Raw genomic sequence first — 17207 nt, 5'->3', positions numbered from 1 at the left:
CAAGGGAGAGAGTATGCATGAGAGTCAAAATTCAGAAATGTAACCACCAAATTATAAACAAAAAATAAACTGAGTGGACCACGAGTCTGTGATTGACACACAGCTATTGTCAAACTCCACCGTAGCCTCAAAACCAATATGTGCATGCTCATTAAAGCAACTGACATACCACCCTTAACTGCAAAGTTCAAGATGTACTGTGCTCAAACCTCACCAAATATTTGTACATGTAATTGGTCCTAGTTGTTTCATTTGGGGTTTTCTCTGCCTCTCCTTTTACCTCTTCTGATCTTTTATTTAAAAGAGTTTCACAGCATCCTTGACAGATAATGTGTAAATCAGTAGGAAGCCATACCATGATGTATTTCTGAGTGTAGCATTGCTTAGGAGTTGTGAAGGTAGAGACAATTTTTCAGGCCTTAAGTGTTCATTTCCTAGAAATAGAATATCAAGAACCTATAAACAAGGTGCAAGTTAGCAAGCATCACTTACCAAAAGGGTAAAGAAAATGCATAAGAGCATTCTAGGTGTGAATGTGCTTGTTTATAGCAAGACCTAACTTAAAACCAAATTTTAATTCCGTAGGGTATCTATTAAAGCTTACAGCTGAACACTCAGCTCTACAGACAAATACTTTAAAGAAAAAATATCTAAGTAAATACACACATATTAAGCTTGAAATATTAAATTTAAGACAGGTTAGGGAAATCAGAAAAACAGTTTTTTACACAGCATAAATTCCTGCAGTTTGGGAACATGGTGTTTTACACAGCAGAATGATGACTCCCTCAGGGAAGGTTGAGTAAGAGGAACATGGGCTCCCAAGCACCAGCAACTGACTCCAACCTTCACACAAGAACTTGAACTTTAGTTAAACATGGTTTTTTCCTGGTGATTCAAATAGACGGCAGCTTTCAAGATAATTCTGTGTCTGTATTTTCCTGTAAAATAGTAGAAATAATCTAAAATTTGTACAGTCTTTTTAACCAGGACTTTCCATCATTCTGAACTGTCTGTCCATGATCTCTCTTAATTACAGAGGCTGATGCCCCGAACTTTCCAGACTTTTAAAATTGTGGATATGCCCCCAGGAAGGGACGTGATTAAGAGTCTCCTATTAGCAGCCTGCATTTAATATTCCCTTGCATACAGGCACAGTTCATTGAACATTTTTAATTCTCATGTGTGCATTTATAGCTTTGTCATTTTTCAAAGGATATTGCATATCTGCATTGTTATACCTGTAATGAAATGCCATAATCTTTTTCTGCCTTAGCTTCCTGATCTATAACCATATTAAAGAATTTAGGAGACACCAGGAGCTAGACTTGATCTCAAATTATGGAATCTTTCTTGTGGAAATAAAGCCAAGCTTCTTGAAAAGCAGCTCTTTAAAAGTTAAGACAACCACCCCAGTTATTTTGGCTTTTTGTGCTGTTACAGTATAATATCCTTTCATTATTTTGAAGGAACTACTTTGGACATACTGGTATTTGTTTATTTCCCTTAAATTTTGAAAGAAAAACATGTGAGATGTAAATTTTAACTTCAACATTCCTGACTACAGTAAAAGTATTTTATCTGCCTTCACAGATTATCACAGTTTCTGAATTCATCTGTTATTAATGTTCTTTATGAAATATAGATTTTTTTTTTTTTGCTGCAAAGAGAAATAACATAACATCAGCTGTGTTCAGTGTAATATCTTGCAGTTCTGGTCGATTAATTCTTAATGTACCACAGATAATGGCTTATCTCAGCTTAAGATGCCGTCTTTTCATTTAGCCTGTACCATTTCACTAGCTATGAGGTAAAAACCCCCCATATATAATGGTGTTTTAGCAAAAAAAAAAAAAAAAAAAAAAAAAAAAAATTATAATACTTTCAATATAATCATAAAGGAGAGCTCAAAAAATTTCTTATCTTGATTTTAAATTATACACTTTCTCAGAAGATTTAGAAAAGTTTGCCTGGTTTCATTATACAGCATGCCCAAACGGTAACACCAAGATTACTAAACTCACTCTAATAATATAAAAAAGAGATGCCTGCATGACCATATTATATTGCCAAATACTACTTTAAAAGAGATTTTGACTTTCAAATCCTCAAGCATTTATCTTTTCTGCCATAAAAGCGTATTTATGTTTTCCGTATTCAGCACTTTTTGGTGCATTTTAAATAGAATGTTCTCATTTTAGCCTCTAGGTTGCTACCTCATGTTTTTATACATCACCTGGGAAATAATAATAGAACTCAAAACACCAAAGCCATTTTTGTGTGGTGGCCAAGGAGGTATACACATCTATAGATTAATGACAGCTATTATTTTAAATGCTGTGAATTCCACTGATTTTATCATAAATCCAGATTTTAGGTTGACAACAAAGCAATGCCATGCAACCCCAAATTCAACATTAGTCATTTGCTATGTATTTCTTTGTCATTTTTTAAATACTTGGCATTGACTGAGTGACAAGCCTTTTATATAATGACTCTCCAATATCATCTCTCATTCTTGAATTTTGGATCTCACTTAAGAAAACTATATAAAGCAACTATTGTATGAAAGGAAACAATTTTCATTTGCACTTCAAAGGAGGATACACTGTAATGATATAAGGGTGGCAGATGATCTGTTATACAAGCATTGAATGTCAAAAAAATTAGAAAGTTGGCCAAGTTGAACTGAGTTGGCACCTGAATAAATTTAGGCTAGGTTATGTGAGGTTGTCTATTTTTTGTTGGTTCTTTTTGGTTTTTTTTATTTGGTTGTTTTTTTGGTTTTCTTTCACATGAGAAGTTCAATACAGAAGTTCAATTCCGAGCCTTTCTTTTGCTAGTCTGAACTTAGAATTAAGGGGAGACTGTCCCGTCACAAATGGAACTAGGATAAAAATTAGATGTACACTTCATCTAAGCAGGCAAATAAATAAGGAAACAAATGGTGTTTTAAATTAAGAACTCTTTACAGATGAATTAGGAAACAAGAACTGAAGAGGATCATCTTGACATATAAGGCAAGACTCCATGGGAACCAAGACTACATACTGGACATCTAACATGTCCCATTATTTTAAGATAAGCAGCCCAGGCAGAGACTTACTATTCACCACAGAGCAATTGTACCTGCAGTGAGAGACATGGAGGGAAAGAACTTAACTTACATGCTCCTGTATTAAGCACCAAACGAAGGCAGCAATACCTTTTCTTATGGAAACATCTTAACTTTGGGCCAAGAAGATGTTTCCAGTATTTATAAGATAGTGGACGTGCACTATTTTCCAGTGCATGCCAGGACTTCATCACAGAAAATTTTGACAAGCAGAGAGGAGTGTTTCTTCCTCCTCCAAAAGTCAGCACAGGGGGAAAGGGTGGCTTAAGGCCTCTGGGCTGCCACTGCCCATGCCAGAGCATATTTTTGCTGTGCCCCTCCTGAATTTCTCAGCACTTTCCAAAGAGAAGTTGAGGGAAAGGCATGGCTAGATGAAGCTCCAAGAAAAGGAAAAGGAGATTTTGAAATGCATCATCACTTGCTCCATTTTATCTCCCTTAGGTTTTTTAGGCTTTGCAGAAAAGGATGAATAAAACCCAATAGAAGAAGGAGAAATCAACTTTTAGCTTTCTCAGAGAAAAAAAATCCAAGACCTTGGAGAAAGCAGAGTTCACTCCATCTGTGCATTAGCTCTCACTAATGCCAGGAGCTGGCAACTTGGTTGCCCACCTGTTCCAAAGAGGGTGTAATTTCACATGGACCCACCAACCCAATGAAAAATGTAAGTGCTCAAATGAAGCTCTAATGCTTTTATTAATCATTCTCCATAAGAAAATGTTGAATTATGTGAGCTCTTGGAACTGAATTGTGATTATAGGACCTGACCTAACTGCTTGAGCTTGAAACATGGTTATGCTCTACACTCTTATTCATGGTGGAGTGCATTAGGCTGAAACACAATGAACAAGATGAATGCATGGGCCAAGGACAAGCCCTCTCCTAGGAAAAGTCAAAAAGAATACAAACTTTGAATACAACCTTGTAGGTCCCCCAGTCCTCTCTTGTGCTATGATGGGCAAATCTGTTGGACCTTTTCCCATAAATTGGTCTTTAAAAGACTCTGGAGGTTTTTTTCATTCTTTCACCATGAAGGAGTTTTTCCATCCTCTGGTGCCTCTGGTAATTAGAAACCTTTCACCAGCTTTTGACCTCAGTTTACTCATGGACAAATTGAACTCATTTGTTCTTGTGACAACCTTGTCCTCTAGCCCTTGACAATGATGCATTTATTCACACTCAGTAAGTGTTTACAAACAGAGAGCACATCCTCTTTCAATCTTTGCCTTCATAGGCTAATCAAGCCAACCTTTCCAGTCTCTTCTTACACAAAGCAGCTTTTCTGTGCACTCATTCCATTCTAATTGTAATAGACCTGGTTATAACTGACCACATTATTGCAGATGAAATCCAAACAATCCTTTGTAAAGTAGCATTAATATTTTCACCTCCTGTATTGCAACCATAGGCAGTGGAAACTGTTTGGGGCTGTCCTTGAGTAAACAGTAGTAACAGAGAACTGGTGGCAGCCTTGGGTATAGCAAGATAATAGCAAGATGACCCTGAATGTTTTAAGGAAAGAAAATACTTGAGCCAGACATGATTTAAAATGGAAAAAAGGGCGTTTCTTGCATTTAAAAAGAGCAAGGGAAAGTGATAAAAATCATACAAAAGCTCCTTCTTCAGTTCCACTAAATAAAATCTAAGATTACTGTACAGTTGTGATTTAAGAGTCATGGAAGAAATATCATTTTCCATCCTGGGTCATTGAAGCTATATTTACTATTGTGCAGAGGAAATGAAGCAAGCAAAGACAGATAGACAGAGGATGAGAGAGTGTGAGAAATCCCTTCCCACATTTTGTTAAGGCATATTTGATCATGACTATGTTCAAATCTATGACTCCTGCAAATTTTAAATAAAGAATTGTAGCATCTACTTTAAGGCCCTGAAGAAATAGGAACATTTATTGGGAGAGTATTTCCTCAGCTGACTATATTGATCAGAGGAGATTAGCATTATTTTCCACAGTCTAATGCAATGCATTATGTTTTAGAAAATTATGAATTCTTTCATTTCATGGGAACAAACCACCTCCTCCCACACTTACATTATGATACACAGTCTTCAAGAAAATTTGCTGTATTGCATAAAGTAGCAAGTAATGGGACAATAAAAATTAAGGAACTCTTTGCAGGCATTATAGCATTTAAAGTGAGCAATTAAAATAGCAGATGTTACCTCACAAAGCCTAAGCATATTCCCGATCACAAAACTGAAGGCGGTTATTTGCTTCTGTATTACTATAGTTGGTAAGAATGTTGTATTCCCTTGAAACATTGATGGAAAAGGAAAGACAATTCCAGCTTATTTTGGTACCTCAAGTCAAGGAATTATTTGAATCATATGCAGAATTTGCAAAACAATGCATTTTCACTGCCACAGATCATCTTAGAATTTCAAATTAGGAGGCCAAAGAAGCAGCGTTACTTATTTGACAGTGTCACTTAGCCAATACAGGCACTCAAGTACAGGTGCCTAAGCTGCCACAAAAGATTCACATGAGCAACAAAATGGGCAGAACTCTGAGATCATCTCCCAGTCCTATGGAAGTACTATGGTCATCAACAGTTCATGGATGACCACCTCAAATGGATTGGGATATAAAGACAGCTGTTTTATGTATCACACTGAAAGGGGCCCACAAATAGCTGCATTTCCAAGCCTTGCACTGCCAAATAGAGGCATTGCAATCTCACTACTGAGCTGGCAAAATGTTGCAATAAGCAATTACCCAACATTAAACACTCAGGAAATATGTAGATTTCTGCTTTAATTTGAACATAGTGATAAGGGAAAATTGGGCAAAGCAGAACTCTTGCCATATTATTATTTACCGATCTTATTTATTGCTAATATGATTTCTGCATCCACATAATATTGAGATTATTTGCATTTTTAAACAAACAGAGCTAGAAAGCTATCTAAGTCTCTAAGTATCTAAGATTTAGGTCCAGAAGCAGATTAAGATGAGATAGCATTAAACATGTTCACCTTCTCTGAAAGAGAAAAGAGGAATTACTGAATGAGATGCAGAGACTTTATTGACAATGGTTCAGATCAGTTTGTTGGAATGAACTTAATCACAGCTTTTACCCTTTTCATACACAAGACTATAAAACTAAGAAGGGATGGTGTACATTTTTCTGCGCAGATCATTCAGCTTTTTCTGCTGCTGGGACTGCAGCCCAGAGAAAGAGTTTTGGAGCAGAGAAGGCAGATCAATGGTAACCACTTTGATTGCTCTGCCATTTCATCTGCTGCAATGTGCAACTAACAGTGCTTGAAAAGCAGATTTTTTTTTTCCCCATGGAGACACAAATTTCTGAATAAAAAGCAAAGAGAAAGCATATATACTAGGAATGGATCCTTGGTCTTGTTTTGTCTTTTTGAGGGTGAAGGAGCTGAAACAGCTAAAAGCAAGAACATTCTTTAGATCATTTGGAACGTATGTAACATTTGAAATGAAAAATCAATGGCAGTGTCTTTAACTTGAACAGCAAGCCAAAACCTGAGCTTTGTCTAAGAAACTGCAGTCCAATCTACTCACACAGAAGACGGCATTAGATTCCGTTAACGCTCCTTTTAAAGTACTGAGCGTTAACTCTGAAGTGAATTCTGGTTTAATCTGACACGAAAAAGAAAGCATGCATGTTGTTCTCGTGACCACCTGTAGATTCAAGCTGGCTTCTCTCCCAGCAAAGCCCCATTCAGTCCTGGAAAACACACACAGCACCGGTCAGGAGCAAGGCAGGGCCCACACTAATGGTTATGCTGGACCTGGTTTGTCTTCACAGCATTTCCTGAGACATGTTTTTCTCCAAAGAAAACTGGCTAAAAATCCACTGGTTTAGCCCAGCATACTAATGAAAATGCAGTAATTAAGTATGGAAACAGAAGTGTACAGTAAATCCAGATAGCAGAACATGGAATTTACATGCAACATCTCCAAGCAATCTTTTATCCTGAGAATATACAGGAGTTGAATGATTAACACGTTAGGAGATAGTTATCTACTATGGGAATCCAGATATCCTATAACTAAATTATTTTTCATAAAAACAAAAAACCTGAACTGCATTTTTCAATGTTTCGTATACAAAACTACTTCACATATTGACTTGTCATATTTTAACTAACAAGCTTTCATGGAAGAACTTATTTCACAGTGTAAAAGCAGGATCTCAATTTAATTTTCTTTTTTCTCTTTATGAACATTCATATGTTACCTAATCCAGAAGTCTACCAAAAAGCCTCCCAACTAATCTCAACAGGTCTGGATATCAACCATGACGGAACATTTGGAGAATTCATAAAGGGATGGAAAATATGGGATTTTATTATTATTACTTTGATTATTAAAAAAAAATACTAAAATATAAAAAAAAATGCAAGGACTCCACTACATAAGATCACATATTTAAAAAGGGCCTTTAAAAGATCCTGTGAACACAGCCAGCTCAGTTGTGAAATCTCAAAATACTCAGAAATAAAGGGGTTTTTTCATTTTATTTTCCATTTGTTCATACAAGGACTTCCATTTAAAACAGGCAAGACAAAACAGCAAAGTCCAAGAACCTGTCATTCTACTTTTATTAAACAACATCTACTCCCTCAGTGTGCTTGAACTTTGTCATAGCTATTGCTTCCTGTTGGCAAAGTGAGAATCAGCATGAATATTGTCAGTAAGCCTGAAAACAGGATTCATGGTTCACAACAACGTTCACTTGACAGTTACCTCATTTATAATGATCCAGTGACAGTCAAAAGCAACCAAATTAGTCTCCACGACCTGAAATAGAGAACAAACCAGCTATCAGTCAGCTTGCTTGTGAAAGCCAGAAAAAAATTAAATAGATGCTCTCTGCAAATGACAAAAACCAAAGCACATGCTCTCTAGGACTTTTGCTGTTGAACTGAGGATAGAGAACCTTTAGCACTATTCTGCAGAAGCATTTGTGGTTTTGTTTGACTTGCCAATTAAACTTGGAAAATACATTTCATTGCCAGAATCACAGGAAAGAATATGTTTCAGCTGACTGAGGAGAGAAATGAACACACTTTTGCCTTAGCACATTGTGCATTGAGAGGAAGCAACAGAGAGGAAGGCAGAAAATGAATATCAAGTAACTTTTGTCACATTTCTGTATTTCTTGCTTCTAAGGCCTTTCCAGTGTATATCTACGCTGAAAGCCTCTGAATAAAAGAAAAAAGAAACAAACCCAAACCAAAAAAACCCACACAACAAATGCTGGAGTTCATAGAAGTGCAAAGAGCAGGAAGGAAAGGATTCTCCTGAGAAAGAGGGCTATCACAGGGATGATGAATTATAGCCTGTCTCATGTTCCTTGCACAGAAGGCCTCTCATCCTCCTCTCATACATCTTCTCCTTTCCCTTGTTGAAAATTTTTCTAGGACCTGCTTTCATGCTGGACTGAACATGTGCTTCCTAACTCATCTTTCACTCAATCCTTTCCCTCCTTGAATCCACTACACTTTTGTGGCAAGTCACTTTTGAATCAACTTCACAGCGCAAATGAAGAGGATAAAAATACACTTGTTCTGCTTTCATTAGGTAGGAAAGAAATCATCAACAAAAGAGAGGCCAGAAACAAACTCTGGAAAAGGCTGGACACCTTAAATTATTTTTTCTAATTGAAATTGAATTAGGATTAACATGCAAATAGTTTAAAAAAAAATTAATTTCTTTTCTATAGTTACCATGATCATCTTGCGTCATAACTCAAAACTACTGGATACTTAAAAATGTATTGAATACCCCCTTAAAAAAAACACAAAGAAAAAAAACCAAAGAAAAACAGAAACAAATCTTGGAACTGACAGTGTTTAAATGTTCAATTAGATGTCTGGTGCTGGGCTCTTATTACTTGGACCATTGGCTTTTAATGATGACCAACAGAAACAGCACTTGCCAAGGATGGTGGCAAATTATACTGTGCTATGTCCAAAGGAGAACAATTTAACTGGTCACAAATCTTAAGAGCATCAAAAAAACTCAAACTGATAACCCTCATTATTAATTCAGAGGCTATTAGAATTGGGGTCACTGCTTGTTTAGCAGAATGACAGGCAAGAGTGGAAATTGTGATTTGGAGAGACTTGGGAGAGGGGAAAGCAAGAGCAGCGGTATATGACTGATTTCTTATTTGAAACTCTCACAGCACCGATCAGAAATGTAGGGGAGTGAAAGCCATAGCTGCTAATGTGGTTCTGGAAAATTTCAATATCATTAGCATTAGGAATTAGCAAAGGAATTAGGGTCCTTTCTTTATGTGGAGTACGGTACTTAACAACAACATGATATTTTCTTGTGTTGCTTTCACATTTTCCTGCATTCTTCAGTGCAGGGGTTCCCACAGCACATATAAAAGAATAGGACAGAAACTGAGTAACTGTGATAGGAGGCAGCACAACAGACTGAGCCAGGATGCTTGAATAGGAGCACGGCTGCTCTGATCAGATTGCTCATAACAAACCAGTTGGAACACAAACACACCCAGGAACCAAAAAAAGGTCAAAAGAGGACAGAATAGTAACAAAGTTCACAATGGAGCATTTCCTCCTTACATAAACTTCCAAAGGACAGAAAGTTTATCCCATTTACAACATAACCTGTCATTTAAATTTTCCATAAAACAGAACAAATCAAAGCCTTACTAAAGCAGAAACAATTCTGCTAGTCAATCTACATACAGTCCTGCTGAAAGCAGGCAGAATTAAATACAAAAACAGAGAACAAAAAGGCAGCACAGTTGACATATTTTCTGATTTCTTGTCAGGGTCCTAGCAACCTTGTCCTTCCTAACTTTTGGCTCTGGGATGTCCTTCCGGGAACGTCTGCCCTGCTGTAACTGCTCTGCTGGAGATGAGGTCTCATAAGGTTCGTGTGGCTCCAAGGCAATCTGCCAGAGTGACACCCTTGAGTCAAGTCTCCCAGTTGTGGTAGGAAAATTACAATAACTGTGTTCCACAAAGGGCTCCTAAGCTCTTTCTCTGCTTCCAAGTGGCAGTCAACCGAAAATTCAGATTCAAGGAATCCACAAAATGAAAATTCACATTTTCTGTTCACTTTTTATTAATGTGTTACAAGTGGGCCGGATAACTTCTTTGTGCCCGAAACTTCAGCTGATCAGATTTTAATGCATTGTATTTCCCATTAAAACTTTTGTTTCAGTTCATTTAGTTTCATAATAAATATTTGGTTTGGAGTATCTACTTTGCCCAGATTCTCAGATTTCAATCAGAGAAGATCTTTTTAATTAAATATGGTCCTAAGTGTCACTGGTTTTGTTATGTAAAGCTCACAGACCACTTAAGCGAGGCACTGGAAGAAGCTGAGTGGTCTCACAAGTCACTGTTATTTCAAACAGCTCAGGGTACCTGTGACAGATTTATTCATAATTTGCAAATAACAAGATGAAATAACCCATTTTTTAGTTACAGCTGAAACTCCTCAGCAGAAAGATCATGTTTTATCCATTAAAGTTTATGCACTCATGAATCTACTTAATATTAAAAGCATTTTCAAAAAGCATATGTCAAATGGAGATGAACTTGTAGCACACTCAGAGACACTCAAACTAATACATTCCAAGTTTAGATGAGCTGCAAATAGCCCCTGATTTAAAAATTCACTTTACCTTTCAGTCAGCTAGAAGCTGCTTTTTGGCATGTTCCTTAGCACATCTACCCAAAGCCTGTTCTAGTATTGACACTTGCTTAAAAAGATGACTGATGATGCCCTGAGAAAGTTGCTAGATTTTTAATATAAATTTACATCTGAAGTGGGACTCAACACTAGGGCTGGGATTTCAAGGCCATATTTTTGTCCTTGGGTCATTCAGTCTTATCTCTCACAAAAGAGCTGTTCATTCCAGCAGCATCAAAATGCTGCATCTCAGTCTCCCCCTTCTTAACATGTCTTCTGCCAGCATGGCCTTTATTGTCCATTTAATTGACTTTAAAGTTGGCAGTGCACATTCTGTCTGTAAGAATTGCAGGACACGATAATGTTATCATCATCATTAATAGCCTTCCCATATTTTCCAAATATTATGCTCCTTATGTTTTTCAGCGTAGATGAATGCACCAGCACATGCACTGTTTTACAGAAAATAAATAAATGCAATGCTATGTAAACCTTCAGTTTTGATGCTTGAGAGAAAAAGTTGCCCAATCCTAAAGTTTTCTTCAAATGCTAAGAGTAGTCATATGCATAAACTTACAGTCAGAAGATTATCAGCAGCTATTAAGCACTAGTTTACAAGCACAAGACTATAATAAATCAGTTAAACCCCCAAAACCGTCTAAATTCAGCATCAACACAACCTAGATTATTCATCAGTACAGCAGTCATTACTTGCACACAGCAGGCCTTTACAGCCATGACACATTGTTCCAGAATGTCCTTGTCTATCTACTGAGTTTACCATTCTCTTTACTTTAAAAAGCCATGGCATTTTCTCTTAGAAGGGATGATAACAAGTAAGACTAAAGTGAAAAAAACCCAAAAAGACCACGCCTGGGTCTGCTTAAAATTGACCATAACCTAAAAAGTACATAAAGCTCAGCTTCATCAGAAGTATTTGAGGCAGTTGTACAGCAGGTTTCTATGCCTAATATGCTCAGAATGGTAAAACAGGTATTTGTTATCTGAGTGATATCTTTTTCTTGTTGAAATTCATATCTGCATGCATATCAAGTGAGCTGGCATGAACTTGTGTTCTGTGCCAGGGAAAAATGAATGTAGAGAATAATGCTTGCAAGCACATAAGGGCAGTAATGAAAAAGAAATCTGAAATCCTCTATTTTAGAAGCAATATAACAACTTGATTGGGGTGTGTGGGGGTTGGGGATTCAAGACCTCAAGCATTTGAATACAATGCAAGTTTCAGATTCATCCACTGGCTCTGTGACAGGAAGCAGCACTGTTCCCTCCCAAAAGGTAAGGGACAGATTGGAAATTTCCATACAAGACAGAGGGCAGGTGAACCTGTGGTTTATGAAGCTCACTTCTTAAGCAAAAACTGAGAAAAACTAGAGTGTGCATTCATAATGAGGGCTGAACACCAAAATTCTACACAGATATTAAATGGAGGAAAGCTGACACTTTCCAAAGCAAAGAAAACATGTACCTATTTGATAAGTTCTCATTTCACACATCCTCTAGGGGAAATCATACAAGCTGTGGGTTAATAAACATATAAAGCTATAGGTCAATGCAAAAAGCTCTCTGAAGCTAAGCAGAGCTGCGAGCTGGGAGAGCATTAGGAGTCAGTATCATGTATCCCTACACAGTTCTTACTGTTCCTTTAGGCATTCAAACCACCTTTGGAGCAGTAAGGCACTGAAATAGTCTTTGGTCTAACCCAAGACAGCTGCCTTTGTGCTTCTAAATACAAGTTGCTTTCTTAACTGTGATGAATGGGACTACCTGTAGCTAGAGGAAGCAGAACTTATTAATTCTGTGCTGACTGTTCTGCAGTTCAGACTGTATTTATTTACTGAAAGGGGAAATATTTGAAAGAATCCCTCCCAAAAAAAGCATTTTGTGCTTCTGGGGTTCCATTTCTACTATGCCATTGAGGACCTCCACTGTGCAGGAACATTTGTAAGTAGAACTCCGGGGTGAACTGGGGTTTCAGTCTAATGCCCATAGCCACTGACCCTTTCCTGTCTCAGACAACTAAATCAGTGTCAGAGGACTAGCAGAGGACAGCCTATTAACCAACTCCTTCAGAAAACTATTTTCTGAATTCAGCATTTTTTCATCTATAGACTGTTGGTATTCAATTATTTATAATGCCATATCACATAATTCTCCATTACTAAGATTCCAAGCACGCCAGTTAGCAGGCCAGTTCTGAAAGAGACCTTATGAAATTGTGGAAAAACTGGGAAAAAAAATCACTATCTACCCACTCAGCCTTTTCTCAGACACAGAGAGTTCACACTCGAGCATTTGAAAACATTGTCATTAGTTGCATAAATCCTGCAGCGAAGGATACAGCCTGTCAAGTATGCAGCACCATTCATGCACAGTCATAGAAATCCACAGCAATAGATACAAAAGATCATTCTTACCATCTTTGTAACTTCAGAAATGTGTTCATGTCAAACTCCAGCAGTTCTCCTAACACCCTATTAAAATAAATCAAACTTATGCTTCATGAGGAAGGTGTTCCACTTAGTGAAACACGGGTGCTATTGAACTGATGAGCACGAACGTGGATGAAACAGAAACTAATTTTCTTTTTCTAAAGAATTCAACTACACACTGAGGGAGATTTAGCAGAGAGCATAAAACCGCTGCCAAGATGACAAGTGATGAGCAAGGACAAATCATCTGTCATTGGCAGTAACTCCAGAACTTCTGAATCTTTGGAAGAGCTTGACAATTTATCATAACTATTTCTATTGTTCACACTCAAACCTTCAAATGGCCTAAATGCAAGACAATCTAAAGCAAATAAAGCAGTTGTAGTGCCAGCATGCAGGCTTTTTCCATGTGCAGTAGTAAGCAAGAAAGAAAAAAAAAAGGCTTCTTGACAAAAAAGGAGAAGTCATTTAATGGAAAATGACATCAAAAATTATCTACATCGCTTCTTTCTTATAGATATGGGCCGAAAAGTGTGGGCAAAAACAAAGATACAGCTCAGAACCCTTACAAAGGAAACAGGAAGACCATTCTGGATTTTCAAAATTCAGCTCCACGCATATGCAGCTAGTCAGACAAGCCTTGCAAACACCTAAGCGAGCGGTAATGTTGCATGTATGAAAAATCCTTGCAGGATCAGGCCAGCTCAAGTATCTCCTCTTTGCAACACAGAGGAGAGCTCCTGGGCTCCTGTTTTACCTGTGCTACAGCTGGGACTGGTCTGTGACAAGGCACCCAGAGGCCATGACTCGTTTCTCAAAATGCTGAAGGGAAGTGTCTCAAGCTAGAGCTTGCCCTCCTGTTGACTTTCTGCTCCACCAGGAGCTGCAGTATTGACTGTGAATCTCTTTCTACTGGACCACCACAGAGCAAAGCACACTTTCTGTTTGAGTTTTTTTCACAAAAGCCAACAGATGGCATTATCTAGCCCATAGCTCTGGGAATGGCTGATATTGGAATAATTCAGGAAGTGATTTAGAAAGTTAGTTTCCCAAGAGCTGAGCTGAGACACCAACTTCCTGTTAACCTTTCCCAAACACTGTCTGCTTATAATATATCCAATTTATGAGGTTTGGCGATCTGAACTGCACTCTTCCAACCAGAAGATGGATAAAATTCTTCCATCCGATACCTCTAGATTTGCTGTCTATGTCTTTTCACAGGCCAGCCTCTTGGAGTCACCACTGCTCTTTTACAGGTGAACATGTCTTAACCTAATTTTCTCCCTCAGGGGTATAGCAATTTGCTGATTATTAAGATATGATAAAAAACAGGCTTCCAGAAAACACATGAGAGAGGAAGCCCCTCCAATTCAACCTTCCTCCCCCCTTCAACCTCAATGCTCCTCTCCAAGAAAAGGACAACCAAGAAAAAGCAACAACCAATCAAACAAAAGAAGTCAGAGGTCATTCCTTAACATGACCTCTAATTAAAGACATGTGATTTGACTAGTTTCAGCACCCAGAGCAGTCTCCAATAGTATAGATGGCTCCTCAAGGACTGGTATTTAAAGCAAAATATGAACGCTAAAGACTATTAAATAGCTAATGTCCAGGTAGTACTAAGAAAGTTAAGGAATAAACTGAAGACTACCTTAACTGATCTGAAGTTTGGAAAGGTGAAAGTGTGGAGCTGTACTACTTAGTGTGTTGTACTATGTTAAACACTGCAGGACTTGTTCATGGAGATCCTCAGGTTTGTTTGCTTGTTTATTTTTACTTTTTTTCCTTCTAGTTCCTAGTTCATCTAACCACCACAATTTTATCAGGCTACTGCCACCATTTCTTCCTGCTGGTGCCACAGCAACTTCTTTCTGTGTCCCCACTTTTATCCTTTGATCTTCTCAGTAGGGAAATCAGTTGTTGATTTATAAAGCTCATTCTTACACACCAGAAACTAAAGCTCATAAAAATCTCTCTTCACCAAAGGCAATATTTTTGTAATTTAATTTTAATCTCTACCCATTTCTACTCTTGAGACAGGGAAAAAACCAAACCACACATGGCAATACTTATTTTCATTCTTCTGGACAGTCACCTCTTTTTGGAATTCCTTTCCCTGATGTTCCTTCTCAGGAAAAAAAAAAAGACATAAAAAAAAACTTTGGGTGAAACCTGAGAGACATTTACCAAGGATTAGAAAGCAAGCTTCCAAAGCACTTTGGGGAGGCAGGGAGAAATTGTCTTCTAGTGTCCTCCTAAGGATGGGTGATATGGCTTCATTTTCTTCATTTGCTCCTCTCATGAAAATGCATTTCTTTTAAAAAGAAATAAATAGTTGAAGCACTTGATCAGTTTTCCATTTTTTCAGATTTATTTCAAAGTATGATACTTTTAAACTAAAGGTATTGGGCTATTCCACTGAATAATTAGTTTTATATTGACTTGGCTTGCCATCATAACTACATCTGAAATGAATCAACCTTCAGGGAACACTTTGTATCTGCTGTCCTAAGATTTTAAGAGATGGAGGCTGTTGAAGTAGAGAAATCAGCCCCATGCTAAAGAAAAGAAAACAATTAAATATTCAATAAAAGTAAATAAAGACAGCATTAATACTTCAGTGAGTTTGACCACAGGCTTGTACTGAGAGCACAAAATAAAAACACATTCCGTCTGGTAGAAGTGGCCATTTTAAATGATTCATTTCCTTAATCATTGAGAAAAGCTAATAACATTTATTTTATAGGTGTCTAAATCTATGCATCTTCCTGAGGTCAGCCTGTAGACTGTAGGTTTAGAATAAAATAACTATGAGCAATTTATATATATTTCATTTTAAGGATTATTTTATTCTTACAGTTGGTTTTCTTACTTCCAAATTTATGCCTTGATTTATATTCCTATTATCCTTCTGAAAAATGTTTGTAATATCCACTCTAGAAAAAAAAACCCAAAACAAACCACCACAGATTTTTTTCACAAGTTCTGAAACTGCTTTGCTTTAACTCAAACCCATGAGCACATTCTCCCATCTGCACTGCAAGACAGTTGCAAGAAAGCAGAATAATAGTATTCTTAATGAACAGTAATGTACCTTCCACCTAGAAACTATTTATTTGAAAGTGAAAAAGTGACTCAAACCATCATGGAAATGCAGAAATTCAGATTCATGACTGTTGAGTGGTTGCCTGTACCTGTCTTTCTTGTTAAGAACTAGATTTTATTTATAGTGATAGTACTAAATTGATCCCTGAAGATCTCTTGTTCTTTATCTGTTATTTCTATTTTTTTTAAAGCTGAATTCTATTTGGAAATCAAAGCAAAAAACTTGAGTATTTGTGTTGGACAGGGGCTTTGAATCAAAGTGGTTGTCATCACCTTTGAAGGTGAAGAACCAAGCATAAGAAGCCTAAATCTATGCTAAAGTATCAAAATTTCCTTGTCATTATGGATTAAGAGCTGGAGTCAGAAACTTCTCCCAGGTGTGGTGTTTGTTTCAAACACCTCACCATCTCCTACATGCAGACATACTCTGGAGCTACCCTTTTAGTGAACTCACCTAGATTGAGGGCTGTTGACAAGTCCTCCAAAAGATGGAAAATAATTGCCTTGCTGATTTTGATGCCTTTGCAACTGCCTTCACCAAGGCCAGAATCTCTCCACAAAGTCAGGGAATAACAAAGCTTTGTCACAGACTTACACTTACTCCATCTGCAGATGTAAATTATTTTTCTAAGCAGAATAAAAGGTTCAGTTCCTAATTTTAACCTGCTGCAGACCTTATAGGCAGCATCTATATTCCAAGCATTATTAATAAGAAAAAAAGCTTTCAAATTGTTAATGTGACATGAGAAGTTCAGACAAACAGTCTAACTCGATGCTTTAACTTGTAGAGGAAAAAGGAATGCCAGTTAGAAAATGGATCATTCTTAATGTCTGCCTTAGGTAGTTAGGCTGCTAGTGAAGAGAGCTTTGG

General features: G+C 37.3%; 1 protein-coding gene across 2 annotated transcripts in view; it reads right to left on the bottom strand.

The window, feature by feature from the left end:
- GRID2 (glutamate ionotropic receptor delta type subunit 2) overlaps window positions 1–17207 on the bottom strand; it is a 693323-nt gene that overhangs the window by 211764 nt on the left and 464352 nt on the right. For both annotated transcript variants that reach the window (XR_005601815.1, XM_039551427.1), the window contains exon 5: window positions 7851–7904. Coding sequence is in view for 1 of the 2 variants with exons in the window: in XM_039551427.1 (XP_039407361.1) it covers window positions 7851–7904 (54 nt within the window). In the remaining variant the exon portion in view is untranslated. The remainder of the gene's footprint in view (window positions 1–7850; window positions 7905–17207) is intronic.

This window comes from Corvus cornix, chromosome 4 (genome assembly GCF_000738735.6).
Source record: "Corvus cornix cornix isolate S_Up_H32 chromosome 4, ASM73873v5, whole genome shotgun sequence".
Lineage (NCBI taxonomy): Eukaryota > Metazoa > Chordata > Aves > Passeriformes > Corvidae > Corvus > Corvus cornix.
This window is presented reverse-complemented; position numbering and strand designations above follow the sequence as displayed.